The sequence below is a fragment of the Melanostigma gelatinosum genome, assembly GCF_949748355.1.
Source record: "Melanostigma gelatinosum genome assembly, chromosome: 22".
NCBI lineage: Eukaryota > Metazoa > Chordata > Actinopteri > Perciformes > Zoarcidae > Melanostigma > Melanostigma gelatinosum.
In genome coordinates this window covers 12,201,718-12,217,263 of record NC_136655.1, presented here as the reverse complement: position 1 = coordinate 12,217,263, position 15,546 = coordinate 12,201,718, and the positions used below count along the sequence as shown (strand labels likewise).

The 15,546-nt window shown below is 45.9% G+C and overlaps 1 protein-coding gene across 1 annotated transcript in view; it reads right to left on the bottom strand.

Annotated features, from left to right (window-relative positions):
• LOC306795997 (copine-8) overlaps window positions 1-13,416 on the bottom strand; it is a gene marked incomplete at its 3' end in the record, with an annotated part of 70,661 nt that extends 57,245 nt beyond the window's left edge. The window contains exon 1 of the mRNA XM_079294757.1: window positions 13,234-13,416. Coding sequence (XP_079150883.1) covers window positions 13,234-13,328 — 95 coding nt within the window. The 5' untranslated portion in view covers window positions 13,329-13,416. The remainder of the gene's footprint in view (window positions 1-13,233) is intronic.
• Between the last annotated feature and the right edge of the window lie 2,130 nt (window positions 13,417-15,546).

Below are 15,546 nucleotides of genomic sequence, written 5' to 3'. Positions count from 1 at the left end.
ATTCCATCAGTGCTGTGGCATTTGTGGCGCTCACCTTTTTACCCCTTCCCTCTCCTCTCTCTACCCCCCCCCCACCCAACACACACACACACACACACACACACACTCCCCCACCTCCTCTCTCCTCTTCCCTCTCTCTCTGTCTCTCATCTACAGTCTACCCCTCTATCATTTCCCCATCCTATTTTCGTATTAATGAATACATCTGTGACTTTTTGGACAACAGATGCCGTGTCCCTGGCAGTGTGTTACCTGACGACACAAAAGCAAAACTCCCCCGGGTACCCTCACAAGCCTCTCCAGCACGGCAAAAGCAAATTGGGTTTTTAGCCAACTGGAGGTGTGTGGAGAGGAGATGAGAAGAGAGGAGGAGAGAGGAGAGAGGAGCGGAGAAGAGAGGAGAGGGGAGGAAGAGGAGAGGAGGTTAGGGTTAAAAGCAGAGGTAAATGCGAGAATTATTCCTTTAATGGGTTCTTCTCACTCATTCTCAGACAGCTGTAATTAGTTCGTTAGTTTAGAGTTATTGGTGGAAAGTAACTAAGTCGACTCAATTTTAAAGGTCCCATTTAATGCAACTTTATAGGAACTCTCCACTACATCTCAGAGAGATGCAATTGTACTCCACTACATTTATTTTACAGCCCTTTCAGATTGTTATTGTTGTTAAATATTAAGCTGATGGATCCCAACCACTTTTGTTTGTGACCCCTTGAGAGTGTTTTGGGTTGGGCCTCTTTTCACCTTTCACAAGTCCGTCAGTTGTTAGCACATTTACTAAAGAGCTATGTGGCCTCCCAACCTCAAAAATGGCTTGATTTAAATAATTGAGGCCAAAAGCGGTCAAATTATCCAATATTACCCCCTAAAAAAAGCAAAGATTGGAGAAAAGTATACGAATAATGAATACAAATTTGTCCATCGACCCCTCAGATGTGTGACGACTGCACTTTTCCTTGAACAAAAGATTAGAGTGCGCATCATTTCATCATATTTGAGTTCAGTTCTGTAAACAATAAGCCTTCAAACATTGCTAACTGTGTGAGTAAAGGGATGCGACAGCACACCAAATTGCTTGTTCTGTGGAAGACAGAGGCAGCAGCTGCCTTGGGTTACTTGAAATGACCAATAGCTCGTATTAGTACACTTTTAAATGCATGCCAATACCATCAAAACTGATGTTTCACTCAAGTTGCAGTATAGGAGCTCCAGCATCATAACTGAACCAGGTATCCTTTATTGGAAGGGCTGGCGTTCATCCAAAGATGTAGTCTGATTACTCTGCTCTGGTATTTCTGCCCCAGCTGTTTGATGGAGCTCGTCTCTTCATCTCGTTTGTTCCGCTTCACCTCGTGCTCCCTCAGACATCCTCCGTCTCAGCTTGAGCTCGAGATGTTCTCCCCTGCTTTTACATCATTACTCCTCTCTATTACTGCAGTGTTTCCAACGAGTCTACTCGTCTCCTGTTCTGTCCTCTTCTCGGTGGGGGGGGGGGGGGGGAGCATTAACTCCTGTCTTCTGTTTGACTCTCTCTCTCTGACCGTGACCTGAATAGGCTCTGTGGAGACTACCCGCCGTCTCACTGAACTACATACATTCACACACATGTAGGTACACGCAGAGAGCCACACGGAGCTACCTGGCAGGTCCAGTATTTCAGATCAAATAAACCATGGGTGCATCTACTCAGTGAAGCAGATAAAGACAGCAAAGGCTATATAGATAACGCTGGGTGCAAGATAATGAGACTATTTCTGCTGAGGTGACATGATCTGTAAATTAGAGTCCATGTGCGATGGCAAACACCAGCAGAAGAAAGATCACGATCGTCTCAAGTGCCTTTTTTCGTGCAGGACATGGCAGTCAGAGGTCTGTGGGAATTGGAATATATAATATAGACGTCTGTTCCCCGAGCTTCCTCTGTGAACCGTCGACGATCCCTTTGCTGTCCAGCTGACAATGATCTTCATTTGTGACCTCTGAAAGTTTGAGGGAAAAAATACATGGAATAGAGTGATTTCAAAAGAGGAAATATGACAAATTTTCTCAGGAGACAAAAGAGGAGTCGACTCTGAGAAACGGGGTTTTTTTGCCCTCTGAGGCGCAGACCTTCCGATCCGCAAAACCACAGCGAGCTGAAAGCAGCTAAAAGCTGCAAAAAGCTTCAGTGTTGATGCTGAGGGGGCCCGACAGTACAAGAAAGCCTTCCACGTCACTGGGAGTCCTCTCCTTTAATGTTAATACCAACAATAGGGTTAAATGGAGCTTTGAGGGCTTGTTACGGCGGTCTAACGCACCCTCATATATTATGCAACGTACGTAACGGACGAATCATTAGAGTGAGAAAAGAGAAACGTCTGTTTAAAAAAAACATTATTCCTCTGATGATATCTTTTTAATGATACCTTTTAATGTCACACTTCAAACATTCTGACTTCAATTTAAGTGTTTTCCAGTCGGGATGCTTCTTTTATCAAAGACATTGGTGTGCATTTACATTCAAACAAAAGCTGCTATTCTCTTGGCCTTTCGTGCACTTCTCTGCATCACATGCACCACCGCAGGACTCTGTGTGTGTGTGTGTGTGTGTGTGTGTGTGTGTGTGTGTGTGTGTGTGTGTGTGTGTGTGTGTGTGTGTTTGTGTGTGTGCGTCAACGTGCTTAGCAACAGGCCTGGAATATTCTTAGAAACATGTGGAGCGAGAGGAGACGACTGGGCATGCTCAGATGTTCAGGTCGCTGAGCACAGTGCTACAGGTACCTGCATTCTCTCCTCCTTCTTCCTCCCATCTCTTTCTCCATCACTTCTTTCCCGCCGCTTTTTTATTTTCACTGATCTATCCAATTTGCTGCTGACGACCCCCCCCCCCTCAATCTCTCTCTCACACACACACACATGCGCACACACACACACTGAAGGGAAGCATCAGCAGCTTGTATTCTCTCTCTGCTTCTCTAAAAGCGCTGCCCTAATTCTTTTTGACAAGGGCTGGGAGAGCCAAGAGAACATGTCAGCGCACGCACACACACACGCACGCATGCACACACACGCACACACACACGCTGAAATATGCCACCCGACTATCTATTTTACACACAGACATGTGCAACAGAATACGCATAAGCCATGGACGACACACAGCCACACGTCTGTGCGAGTGGCCTTCTACCTTAAATGCCTTTGTCAGCGCTCTCACTGCAGTTTAGTCCACCTCGCCTGTAGTTCCCTCCGTCAACACGTCACTGGCCTTTCGGATGCTTGCAACTGCTCAACGGGGACAAACGACAACCGTCTCAGCTGCTTTACAGACACAAAGAGACGGACCGAGGCCGAGATAATCACCCAAAGAGGTGGTTTGTCTAATACGTTTCTAGAATTCTTGTCATACAGTATATATGCTTGTACTACAATGTATTCAGTAGCCGTGCATGTGTGTGACAATCTGTGTGAAGTGTGTGTGTGTGTGGTTTGTGTCTGTCTGTATGAATTGTGCTACAGGATGACGGACAGCGTGAATGCGTAAGCGCGCGTGCGTGTTTGTGTCGATGAGGTCACCACAGGCGACGACGAGGCAAGAGGAAAGGGGGGGGGGGGTTGTCTCTGGCTCCCCTCGTACTGTATCAACCTCCATATCTCCCTTCTCCGCTGTTGCACGTGCGCTGTGGGGTCTTTGTACGATGCTTTCAACAGGAGGTTGGAGTGCATGCGTGTGCGTGTGAGAGAAATACACGGACATGCTTGGATGTGCAGGCCGAGGCTGGGGGCTTCTACATGATAGAGAGAGGGGGCGGGGTGAGACAGACGGGGAGGCAGCGTCCCTGGAGGAATTTGAACAGCCTCCGTGCGATGTGACCGGGATGGAGATGACTTCATTAGGCCAGCACCCTCTCCCCCTCTGTACCCGCCTCTCTCTGGCTGTGAACGGGAGCTGTGGGGGTGATTTACTGCGCGTCAAGTAATCTCACTTGTCGAATAGTTTCAATCTGTGTCGCGCCGACGATACGAGAGCTCGCTAAAAAAAAAAAAAAAAAAAAACAGGCAGAGGAAGAATCCCTGATCACATGCATTCTATATCCAGATTATCACACCCGAAATGTCAAAAAAACAAGAATCGAATTAGGCAGGCAGAGATGTTTTGATTTGTTTTATTGTGGCTTCATCAGAGTGGAGAAAAAATGTCACGAGTATCAAACGGGATTTTTCTGTGCGCGTGCCGCTTGTGCTGAAAATGTCACCGGCTGACTGATGGGAGGCACAACAGCACAAATGTGTGTGTGTGTGTTTAAATTATTTGAATTGCATGTGTGCACACACTGCGTGCGCTATATGCATGTGTCATGTATGTGTCAGCCCGTAACGCAGTCCCCGAATCGCTCCCTCTGGCTTCCTGCTGGACACCGTGAGAGTTATTGATGAATTAATTTGCGATTAGGACTCAAGCACATTCTCCGACGGCCCGTGGAGCAGAACCTTTACCGCCTGTCGGGCCCAGAGGTCCACAGGTACAGTGCTCACTTATACCCCAGGAATGTATTCACAGAAAACGCCCTAGACAGAACGTCTGCTCTCTACACAAAACTATCTCTTGTGCTGCGAATTCAATAGGAAATCAACTCCAAAAACGTTCAGGGCGAGGGACTGGAAAGTCTCTTATTTGCAACCATCCATTTTTGACTGAGGTCAGCTTGCCTTTGAGAGAGCAGCTTTTTAGGTGCGTGTCCTTGAGTCCATGTTTTATCACCTGCATTTTAAAATAACACCACAGCCGTCTCCCCTTGAGAGTAAGGTCAGCGTGCACACCTACTACCCCTCCATTTATTGTTTCTGCATGTAGTAGTAGAGTGGTACACACCTGGGGTGGGTGTGTGTGTGTGTGTGTGTGTGTGTGTGTGTGTGTGTGTGTGGACCTTGACAGGTGACTCACTCTCCCTCTCCATCAGATCTTTATCAATCCATTTTCTCACTGCAGCTGTACAGCCTGATGCATGGAGGGGAGGCAGTGTGCCACTGTGTGCGTTCTCCAAAGACGTGCGGTTACAGTGCAATTTAACACACACACACACACACACACGTTGGGACAAAGTGCGCGTGGGGTCTGCTGACTTCTGGAGAAAAGCAGATTCAGTGGGAGAATAACACAAGGGAGGAGGTCGATAGTAATTCCCTCCGAGTGCATAAATCTTAACTGACCCGACTAGAAGTTAAACCTGATTACAGAACGCACACAAAAACTCTCACCAATGCGCACAAACGCAGTCCGACAGCAGCCGGAAACACGCTCTGCCTCACCCAGAGGCCGAGGTCCAGCAAGGCGGTCGGGAGGACAATGCCGCCAATTTGTGGCAGCTCAGAAAGAGTTTCTTCGATATAGCTTTGTCTCGCTGATTGCCGGCACCGCTGCGCTCTCATCCAAAAGTCATTTGCGCTCCCTGCTGCTCAGAAGCACATGTAAACACACGAGGGGAAGAAAAAAACACTCTCACTCATCCTTCTGTGCTTTCGGGGCTGGCATTGAACCGGCGCACAGCGGGCGACCCCGTCTTCCCTTCAAAGTGATGGTTGTCAGCGGCGTCTTCAATGAGACAGCCATTATGCCAGTTCTATGGGGCCACAAAGGTCAACGCAATCACTTCCCATAGACGGAGTGGGGGAGTGAGCGACCTGAAAATGGATAGCCGGTCGCACGTGACTCGTGATGTTAAAGGGTTGAAGGGCGGGGTAAGTGGTTCAGCTCCTAAAGAGCCGGAGCAAAATATAAAGGTTTTCTGTCGTTGCTTCACACGAGGAATGGCACCGGAGAGTTTTAAAACGGGAATCAATAAAATCAATGGTGTGAAGTCCACAGGGGCCAACGGGATACAATTCAGAGCATGTGGCCCTCGGGCATCAGACGAAGAGTCTCATCTTAGCTTTACGTTCGCTTCAAAAAAAAATACCTTGACACTAAATACTTTGCCGCTAGCAGTGGCTCGTGAGGATCACTGATAAATCAAACACCACACAGCAGGGGAACACAACGTCTATAAGCTTTTTTCCGAGGGATCGTTTTTCAAGATGACTAAGAATGCGTTCATAATTACAGCAATGGCCTGGAGTCCAAATAAATTCTGAAATGCCACCAAGCTTTTCCTTGAATCTTGGCTCACTTGTCCAAAGTCTGCATCTGTTTTCGTGAGATCCAGCCTTACACGACCTCATTTATCCAACCTCATTTTCAGCCGTCGCCCCGTCCGTTTCCCACCGTTAGATTTAACCAAATCACCGTTTACACATCGCAGTGTTAACGAAAACTAGGACCAGACATGTTCAACAACCACCTTATCGTCCATGACGTCATTAAACACCAACAGAGACCAGCGAGACGAGACTAAAATGTAGTTTTAATAAGAATAAACTTGACCAAAATCAAACTATTATAGTCGGTTTTCAATGGAGCAGTTTGGTGTCCTGTGCTGTGTGCACCATATCAGGACAACACCAGCAGCACACAATGAGCAGTCAGGGGGCTGTGGGGGTGTATAGACCGTTTTCATTGACTGAAACTCCACTAAAATAGCTACGCTTCTATATGAGATAAGACTAAAATGTCTAGGCTTTTAGGCAAAAAATGCATGGCAGTCAATGGGAAAATCTATATGTTTTTCTTCTTTTGCGGAAAGACTTTGGGACTGGAACTGGACCTCAGTGCTCAGGGTGGTGGGATATTACTTGTAATGTCAACATTACAACGATACATGGATTACAATGCATGCTGATCATTTTGTCCATCAACTTATATATAACTTATACGGTTTTGCGTCAGCAGTGCTACGGGCGTTGTGGTGAACAGGGAGCCGAGCCGTCACAAAGTGACCGAAAGAACGAGATTGCGGATGCAAGCGGCCGAAATGAGCTTCCGTGTGGGGCGGCCGGGCTCAGCCGTAGAGATGAGGAGAGGAGCTCAGACGACCGGCAGAGAGATTATCTCGTCTGGCCTGGGAACAATGCGGGGTTCCCCAGGAGGAGATGGAAAGTGTTGCTGGAAGAGGGGCGTCTGGAACACCCTCCTTAGCCTGCTGCCCCCCCCGCGACCCAGCCCGGGGAAACCTATACTACTGGCCTTAACAACCCATGGTGGACTGCAACCTGCATTGAGCACTGGCTTGGGCAGAGCTGTTGGTGTTGCTAATGGCTACCATGCTGGATTTCACGGAAAGTACAACTGTGCTCTTAGAGAAAAACTAATTCCTTTAGCAAACAAAGCTTTTTAGAAATACCACAAACAGGTTGAAATGGACCTCATTCTCGTCAGAGATTTTCCAACAGTACAGTCACAATGTTCCCTTAATATTGGTTGTCTGGAGCCAGAGTGCTGCTGCTGCTTAGTCCCAATACACAGTTAATTGCATTCACCTGGCTGGCATCACAGGTGTTCAACATTCCCTGATTAAGACAGCTGGGTTTTCAAGCCCGATTATTTTCATCTCATTAACATGAATTATTCATCGGCCGCGTTAATATGGATTTTGGAGAACTACTGGTAGTAGAAGATCATATAATGCAATCATAAAAAGGTTTGTTCACATGTTTTTAGTAGTTTGACAGTCAGAATGAAAGAGGAACGAGAGGTGACGCGTGCTACAGCCTTTCTCCCGATTCAAACCATCAGTATGTGCCAACACGCACCGCCGGCTCAAACCTAGACAAAGGCCAGGTTTTCCACCAGGAGGAAGAATGGGGACCTCTTGAACACCATGAGGAGCATATGATTACCTCGTGCTCTGTGTGGGAAGCCAGTAATCCGGCCTTTGTGTGGAGTTTAGATCAGTCCCGCTGTTGAGTAAACTCTCACCTGTGCTTCCCCCGAGGTGTACGAATAGATACGCGATTTAAAACCACCGCTCTGGACTTTGTCTATTAGTAGACCAGACATCTTGTGACGTGCCCGCATCAAACTGTCATCAATTATTGGACTCAATCAATGAGGAAAAACATGAAGTTGTCCCAAGAGATTAGTCTGAAACGGCTCTCATGTAATCGGTATTTTAACTCGTATTTTGCATGACAGGAAATACCTGAAGCCGCAGGACTGCTAGTGTTTTGAAGTCGACACGGTGACACATTTTTTTGGAGTGAATTTATTCGGATCACAGCAGTCGCGTGTCCCAGCCTTCAGGCCTGCACAAATATGACCTCGTTTTCAAATTTGGCCTCTTTTGATATTTCCGAACCAGGAACCCTTTGTATAGACACGGACAAAGCAGTATAGGTATATGACAATTAAGATTTATTAATATGGGGAAATAATATATCTTGACTTTCATTCAGATGGTTATATTCAAGACCGTGTATCTAGCAGGTTGTAAGAACACACACATGGTTAACCTCTCTCTCTCTCTCGCTCTCTCGCTCTCTCTCTGGTTTTCATTTACAACCACTATGTTGTGGCAACATTGGATACAGGAAAGAAATGGCTTGTATTCTTTCCATCGCTCAGCAGAGGGAAGGTAGACAGAAGAGGAGGACAGTTATTACTGTCAACAGTTCCAATGTTTGCTGACAGTGAGAGAGAGAAAGAGAGAGAGAGAAAGAGAGAGAGAGAGAAAGAGAGAGAGAGAAGATGCTTCAAGCAAGACATTGTGGGGGAAAAACAGTTTTGATCATAAAACCAGTCCCTCTTTTTATCTCTCTCAGGGTCATTCGTCAAGCTTGTTATTGTTATTCTCGCTCTTCCGTCACGCTGGTAGGAGAAAGAGATGAGCTGAAGACTAAAGAAACAACCTAATGTGAAGCATTCCACCACTAACATAACACGTCTTTTTTAGGATCCACGGTTGGAGATTAGCAAACAGCCAAATGCTGGTGAAATATTCAAGTGGCCAGCCCCCCCAAAACAACAACAACAACAACAACAGTAATCTATTGAGTGGCTGGTTGGTTTTGTGATCCGCATTACCATGGGGCAATTTCCTTTCTGAATACAAATGTGTCAGCTAACATCCTCTTTCAGTCTGACTTCAGACGGAGAACACGGCCGCAGTGTACCCAGAAGTGTTAGCAACGAAGAGTTGGGGTCCGTTTTCTTATCTGTCATTATTGTTTGCAACTATGCTGGTGTTGATACGAGAGTTTCAGTACTGATATGAAAAATTACAAAAAAAATGTTTTCAATGGGGGCCACCTCTTTTAAGAATATAAATGTTATATAGATGTTGTTCTTCTTTGTTTATCAAAATTTTCAAAAGTTAGAATACTGTGTAAACATGAGCAGCTGTGCAAAAAAATTGCCTGGAAAAAAATAAAATCAAATACTGGCAAATTTCTCATTTAAATATATTTCATGAATAAATGAGTGCACAACACCATCTAGCTCACCTAGCATTTGATGCTAATGCACGCTATAGCCGCTACCAAAACAGTGCTGCGCTTTTCTTCTGCCCTTCTCCTCCAGATAATAGGAAAGATATATATATATATATATATATATATATATATATATATATATATATATATATATATATATATATATATATATATAAATAAGGGGTGTAACGGTTCACAAAACTCATGGTTGGGTTCGGTACGATACAGTGGAGCCACGGTTCGGTACGTTTCGGTACAGTAGAAAACTATAAATGCCAGAGAAATGTACTTGATTTTAAAATATATTTATTCATTACAACTAACATCATGAAGTTATTCTTTGACTTTGAACAATGATGGAACTATACCTGAGTGACCCATCTTCTGGGGTGTCTTCTTAGCAACACATAAGCATAAAAAACAAAAACTGCTCCTTAATGTTATGTAGTATTGTTACTTACAGCTTGCTTACATCTTGTATTGTTACTAGGGGTGTAACGATACGCGTACATTTTTTTTTATTCAAACGTATTCGGTTCGTCATGCGTACCGAACCGTATATATATATATATATATATATATATATATATATATATATATATATACCCAAGAAGCAATGACAGAAAGGTATCAGCCCCATTGTGCAGATCAATACAAATGTATATGCATTATTTCGCAATAGTAATTTGAGACTCTACAAACAAACCTTCCTAAAATGGCAAAACAATATTCTAAGCATGAAATATGAGAAGTAACAACCGGCGTGCCGGCCCGATCAATGACATAATGGAATACTTGGACTCGAGGCGGCTCACAGCAGAGTCCCCCCGGAAGTGCATCAGGGACTCATTTATTCTTCTGCGACTGTTGCGAGTGAGGGTGAGGAATAGTTTGCGCGCATGTGTGGGGGCCCCCGCCGCATGTGTGAACACACTCTCATGCATGTGTGTGCCTTTGTGCGGGGCGGGAGTCGGCGGCGCATCGATCGCAGCCGATACCTCGGGGGGCTCTCCCATCGATCGGCAGAAATGTCTGCAGCTCACCGTCTGAGCCCGAGCTCCGACTTCATATCCCCCGCAGCACCGGAGCATTATCGGAATTAGCCGGAGATGCAGGCTGAGAGCCGAGGATCTGTCAATATGACTGCAAGGGGTTAAGTCACCACCGGCCACACGGCAATCACAGAGCGACTTCAAATGAGAGCGTGTGCTCCAAAGTCTCTCTCAACCAGCCATTCAGTGTCTTAAAGAGGCTTAATAAGCATGCATATCAAAATAAAAGATGATGTCATTTGTTGGCAAATTGCCTGTTTTAGTTATTTCCCTGAAACAGGTGTCAACATCTTCAAACCAGAATGCACTCAAGGAGAGTTTCCAGAATGCTAATCTGCATTGGAAAGAAGCCAATATCCTCATTGCAGATTGTTGCACGCCTTTCCACAAGATGCACTCAGACTCAACACATGTGACCTGTTGCCTGAACATTTTTTGTTTCTCACTCACCTGTGAATGGCAGTGGCCAATCACTGCAGCCACATCACACACATTTAAAAATCCAAAATTGTCTGACCAATTCATCCATACTGCTTTCACTTCAGCCATTGTCTCCTCGGTGAGATTTCTCACTCTAACACCCCCCTCCCCACTCCCCCCTACACACACACACACTCACACACACGCAGTGGGAAACTTTGAAAAAAAGTCATAACCATGGTGATATGGTACACTGCCCTTTGTATCCACTTGAAACATGCAGAAACACACAACGTTATACACCCACACACCAACACACACACACCTGGCCGTTACCATGGCATTCCTGCTCTACCTCAGGTGGGCGGTGGGAGGATAATAGCCACCAATACGCCCCCCCCCCCCTTCCCCGGAGGGGGGCTGGGTGACTCAGGCATTAGCTAACACTGCCTAACATGTTCATTTATTCTGCTGGAAGATGACATTGCCTCTGTGTTACTAAGGAGATGCTGATAAAACCTCATGGGACTCAGGAAACTGTGTCCTCACCTCCTATACTAGTGGTGTAACCTCACCTGAGGGTTGGGTTTTGAATAGTGTCACTGTCAGTGCCAAAATATACTATCGTGTAGTTAACTAACGCCAAAATTAGAACACTGACATTTGATTCATGGCCTTAATTGTAAAGCACTCTAATTAAACCATGTTAATGTAAATCAAAGGGATAGATGGATTCATGGAGCGTGTTTAAAGTCAATTCCAATTAATGATATTCCAGCAGTGAGCGTGTGTTGTGCACCCAGGTAACTCACCTGGTAGGGCAGATACCCCATGTTCCAAAAAAAAAAAAAGGATTGTGTTGACGGCAACACATTGCCATAATGTCTCAACTCTTGAAATATCATTCTGAGAGATCATGTTTGATTGGGAAAAAAGAAGAGAAACAAGCAACAACAAACAAAACCACGAAAACACACTGACGGTAGGGGAGCACCGCGTCAACATGCAAAGGCGTCTCAACGCATTTTTCCTAGATTCAGGTAAAGTTTTACCATAATACTTCTGTTCAACACTTGCATAACTGCAGGGGAGACATATCTGCATATCATCAGATATATCCAGGCACAATGCACGGTGTCATCGGTCAGTTCATTTATCAACACAGAGGAACTCCCATACACACTGCAACCTATTTTACACGGACAGCTTCAGGGGTGTGACGCTATAAATGTCAACTCTTCTCTTTTAACAGCTTCTTCTTTTTTCTCATCATAAGCATTCAAATGTGTATTAAACAACCTCTCTGTGGCAAGATGATAATAAAAAACACAACAGCTGATGTGACCTCTTTCATTTGATGGAGGTGACTTGTTTAATTGAATTCCCATACTGGGGGGGGGGGGGGGGGGGCTCCTCTCACAAAACGTGGCTGTGAAAGCAAACACAGCCTGTAGCCTATACCGTGGGTCAGCAGCCAGGCACAAAATAACACACACACACACACACACACACTGTCTCTCTCTCTGCATGTCTCACCCCGCTTGTATTCAGAGAGGAAAATGAATGACAGAGTATAAGACCTCACTCTAAAAGAGGGTTAAGCACACACCGGCCTCGTCCTCCTGCTTTCTGTCACTCGCGTGTCCACACACACACACACACACACGCACACACCATATAGCCAGCATGTAATGATTGTAACAACCCTTTACGTGCTTTTCTGTGCGCCAAAATGATTGACAGGTCACCAACCAGCGACGACAAGACCGTCGGAAACGCAGACACAGTATGAAACAGTATGCCTGAATAATTAGTAATAACTCATTAGCACCCTCGTGCACTTTACAGACACACTGGCGCCCTTTTTTAACAGTGCCCTTTTAAAATTAAATCAGTTTATACCTTATCCTACTGTTCCTACTGCACCACTACATCGTCTCAACGCATGACCGTGTACCCGACAGTGTTTGTAATAGTCATACAACACAATTGTTCCCATAGCGTCAGTGTAAACATGCACGCGTCGCTAGCACAAGTGACTTTGAGCGGAGCTTGCCGGGTTTAAACGTTACAGAATTCCCGGTAGTATTCACATATTACACCCTTGCTACGTGTTGTATGTGACATATGTTATCAATCCGAACTAGTTCGTTTTAACTGCGTTGAAGTGGACAAAGTGGCACCACACTTCTGTTTAATTACGCTGGCGCTACTACGAGTCGGGAAAGTGCAGTAATACTGCGACAATGTAACGTTGACGCGACATAAATAGCTGTTTACGTCGTCGGGGTCGATATAAGAGACGCTAAACGGGAACTAAACACAAACTTGGACGGAGTTGGAGTACAGGTGACTTCCAGCTGCGTCCGCAGCTCGGTGTTTTTCCGCAACCCCTGACAAGAGTTAAGACGCATTCCCTTACCTGCAGGACACCGTGATTTCAACTTTGGTCGCAGGAATAGACGCGTTGAGTGGGTCGAAGTCGCCTATCGACGCCATGGTCGGGAAACTGTTCATCCTGTGAAAAATAAAATGTTTTCCTTTTCCTCTTCGTTTGTGATCCAGCCCCCTTTTTTATGAGCGGCAGCGGGATAACAAGGAACTGAGTGTGTGTGTGTGCGCCTCCTCGGCGAGAAGTGGAGCAAAGGTGCCAGCGAGAGAGAGAGAGCGAGAGAGAGAGAGAGGGAGAGAGAGAGAGAGAGAGAGAGAGAGAGAGAGGGAGGGAGAGAGAGAGAGAGAGAGAGAGAGAGAGAGAGAGGGAGAGAGAGGGAGGGAGCGAGAGAGAGAAGGAGCGAGAGGGAGCGAGAGAGAGAAGGAGCGAGAGGGAGCGAGAGAGAGAAGGAGCGAGAGGGAGCGAGAGAGAGAGAGAGAGAGAGAGAGAGAGAGAGAGAGAGGGAGGGAGGGAGAGAGAGAGAGAGAGAGAGAGAGAGAGAGAGAGCGAGAGGGAGCGAGAGAGAGCGAGCGAGAGGGAGCGAGAGAGAGTGAGAGAGAGAGAGGGAGCGAGAGGGAGAGAGGGAGAGAGAGAGAGAGAGAGAGAGAGAGAGAGAGCGAGAGGGAGCGAGAGAGAGCGAGCGAGAGGGAGCGAGAGAGGGAGAGCGAGAGAGAGCGAGAGAGAGGGAGAGAGAGGGAGAGAGAGGGAGGGAGAGAGAGGCTGGGAGATGTGATGTCACATTTCTCCTTCTCTCTCCTTCTCTCTCTCTCTCTCTCTCTCTGTGTGAATGTGAGTTTCTCTCCTTCTCTCTGCCATCTCCTTCCCCTCTTTCTGTCCTTCTCCCACTCTTTTCAATTCAGTTCAGTTGACTTCAGCTCAGCTCATTTAAAATGCAGTGCTTCAGATGAACTGGCATGGAAGTGATGACAATGATACAATCATCAAGAAAAAAATGGAAAGAAATCCGTGGTGAAAAGTCTTTCCTGTGTGTGTTCCCCTGCCCTCAATACCCTCATTCACGTCAGTTCAATTCAGTTTGATTCAGTTCAGTTCAATGTGGGTTGTTGGCACGAACACTCCTCGCCCCTTCTTCCACGGCCGGATAAAGCCTATTAGGGCCCCTGATGATGTCATCAGGTGTAGCAGCAGGTGCGAAGTTTGAAAGATGTTCTTGTTACCTGGCAGGAGTGGGTCATATGGCATCATGGGATGTGTAGGATCTAGTGTTTTACGTCCTTAACCTATTGTGACTCACAGTATGGATTTTTGTTATGCTTCTACTGTTTACATTTTGACAATTTTTGTGTGGATCTGACTCTTGTAAGTCCCTCAACTTCATGGACGTGTGACACCAAATAACTGAAGTGCACCTTTGAGGTCTACAAGATTTGGACGCAGGCTCCCTGTACAAACTAACAAAAAACCCAGAGTACTTCCCCATTGTATCTGCTGTTGGTAATCTCTTGCTGTGCCACACATTCAGTTTCTCTGCCACATACTTAGTCTGAGAGGAGATTACGAACATTATTATTATTAGGGCTTGTAGAAACACTAATAAATCTCTCTCTCTCTCTCTGCTCCCTCTCTCTCTGTGCTTTGAGGATAAGCATCCAAATTAATTAATTGGAAGGGAGACCCTCCGCTGGCGAAGAAAAGAACGACAGTATGATGGATGTGAAGGGATAAAGGAGGATGGTCACATTATGTGGACATTGAGACCTATACGGTATGTTGAAGTGTGTTGCTCTGAGTTGTTCAGGAACAGAACACCTCCTTATTTCACTGAATGTGTCCTGTTTTAATACATAATGGTTTTTTTTAAGTTGTAAGAATACAACTGGAGAATTTCCTGTTAGAACACAAGTAAGTTTGCTACAGGCCATCAGTGTGTTTGGGTGTGTGTACGCATTTTGTTTTGATCATAGAGTCATAGGATCTCAAAATGACGCATCTCAGTATTACTCAGTGTGTTTGCCGGCTAACCAGCCACGTCTCTAAATATAGCCTTCTTACACACACACACACACACACACACACACACACCACGTCCACATGGGTGGGTGGGGGGCAATAATGAACGGTCGCACACTGAGACACGCACAGAGTGTAACAGACAGAAAGACAGACGGCCTTCCCGTTGTTGCCTCCTGACTGCAGCATCAGAGCAACACCGGCTCAGCCTCTTTCCACAGAGCCTTCATGGTGAGCGGACACCGACGTCTACAATTTGTGTACATGTCACACAAGCATGTCAATCAACCAAAAACAAGGCCTGTTTCATGCATCTCAAAATAATTTGCAATA